The 1,596-nt window shown below is 47.4% G+C and overlaps 1 protein-coding gene across 1 annotated transcript in view; it reads right to left on the bottom strand.

Annotated features, from left to right (window-relative positions):
- The window catches only part of MAP3K1 (mitogen-activated protein kinase kinase kinase 1, E3 ubiquitin protein ligase), a 31,401-nt gene that overhangs the window by 22,619 nt on the left and 7,186 nt on the right, over positions 1 to 1,596 (bottom strand). The window contains exons 7-9 of the mRNA XM_014546038.1: positions 1,545 to 1,596; positions 1,148 to 1,342; positions 307 to 423 (exon numbers count right to left, since the gene is read on the bottom strand). The exon at positions 1,545 to 1,596 is cut by the window's right edge and continues 36 nt beyond it. Coding sequence (XP_014401524.1) covers positions 307 to 423; positions 1,148 to 1,342; positions 1,545 to 1,596 — 364 coding nt within the window. The remainder of the gene's footprint in view (positions 1 to 306; positions 424 to 1,147; positions 1,343 to 1,544) is intronic.

The raw sequence follows: 1,596 nt of genomic DNA, 5'->3' as shown, positions 1-1,596 counted from the left end.
CTTTAATACACACCTTACCATGACAGTGTTAACTACAGCCGGCAGCGTTTATGGCTTTAATACACAGCTTACCATGGACAGTGTAACTACAGCTGCAGCGTTTACTGGCTTTAATACACACCTTACCATGGACAGTGTAACTACAGCCGGCAGCGTTTACTGGTTCATCAATGGATTATAAGAGAACTACTTATAGCCTGGAACCTACTAAATGACAGCTTAAATTGAGAGCTCATGGAAAATTTTTAGAAATATATCATAAAAATTTGTTGACAAGTTTACTCTAAAGCATTTATTTAAAATTACCTCAAAATTCTTTAAAGTTTTCCTCCACAACATTGGGTCGGAAGGTTCCAGCTGAAACACGCGGAGCATGACGAACAGCAGGTGGATGCAGAACGCACCACGCCCGCAGCTGCAGTTCTGCGGGGACACAGGGATGTGCTCTAGAAGGCTCAGCGAGCACTTCTTTAAAAGTATCTCCAAGTGTATTGTACTCAAGTTTCTATTAATTGACAGGCAAGAAAGTCTACAGCTATCTCCACAAATTAATCTCTGATTTTTGGTAAATTTATTAAATAGAACAAATTTGTAGTCTAAAGTATATTAAGTCAAGAGTAAAAAACTTCATAAATACATTAAAAATAGGTATTAGCCGGCCTTAGCTGGTGTGCTCAGTGGTTAGAGCATTGGCCCACCACCAGAGTCTTGGGTTTGATTCCCAGTCAAGGGCACGTACTTGGGTTGTAGTTTTTAAAAAAAATAATTATTGTTGAAAGTATTACATATGCCCTTTTTTTTAATCCCTTTCACCCATTTCACCCTGCCCCCCCCCCCCCCCCCATTTTTTTCATTATCTGTGTTCATGGTTATGCATATGAATTGCAGGTTTGATCCTCAGCCCGGGTCAGGGCATGTGCGGGAGGCAACCAATGATGTCTCTCTCTAATCAATGTTTCTCTCCCGACTTTCCACTCTCTCTAAAATCGATGGGAAAAATATCCTCGGGTGAGGATAAAAAAACAACAAAAATTGTTTGTTAGCCCAAAATATATTCTAAACTCACGCGTTAGTTTACTGAATTTCAGAAAGCTGTAGTGCATAACCTGAGCGGGTGGCGGTCGGAATAGAGACCACGCGGACCAACCTGCGGCCCAATGAACACGCGGTACTTGTTGTCTGGGCTGTCGCCTCCGATCAGGAAGGAGTTGGGGCCGATCTGCTGCAGCAGGTAGAGCCGGGCCCGCATCACCTTGTTCACCCGGCGGCTGGTCTCCTCGGGGCTGTACGGCGAGAAGCCGTCGGGGGACGGGGCTCTGCGTGGAGGCGTGGTCCTCCCGCTCTGAGACGGCACAGCATCGCGTGTATTAGGAGAACGGCTCACTTCTCCAAAGAAACAACCCCCCATGTCCTGCCAGCCGCCAGGGGCATTTCACATCTGACATCACGGGACAGAACGCGTGTCCGACGCACCTGAGCCCACCCTCTCCCAGGCGGGCGTCTGAGGGTCCCAGAAACAACACGTTTGCTAGACGTGAGCTTACCGGCACCGGGGACGCGCGCTTCCTCCTCACTCCGGGAGACTCGGCCTTCACG

This window comes from Myotis brandtii, unplaced genomic scaffold, assembly GCF_000412655.1.
Source record: "Myotis brandtii unplaced genomic scaffold, ASM41265v1 scaffold426, whole genome shotgun sequence".
In the NCBI taxonomy this organism is placed as follows: Eukaryota; Metazoa; Chordata; class Mammalia; order Chiroptera; family Vespertilionidae; genus Myotis; species Myotis brandtii.
Note: the sequence above shows the minus strand (reverse complement) of the source record. Positions and strands in the feature narration are given on the sequence as shown.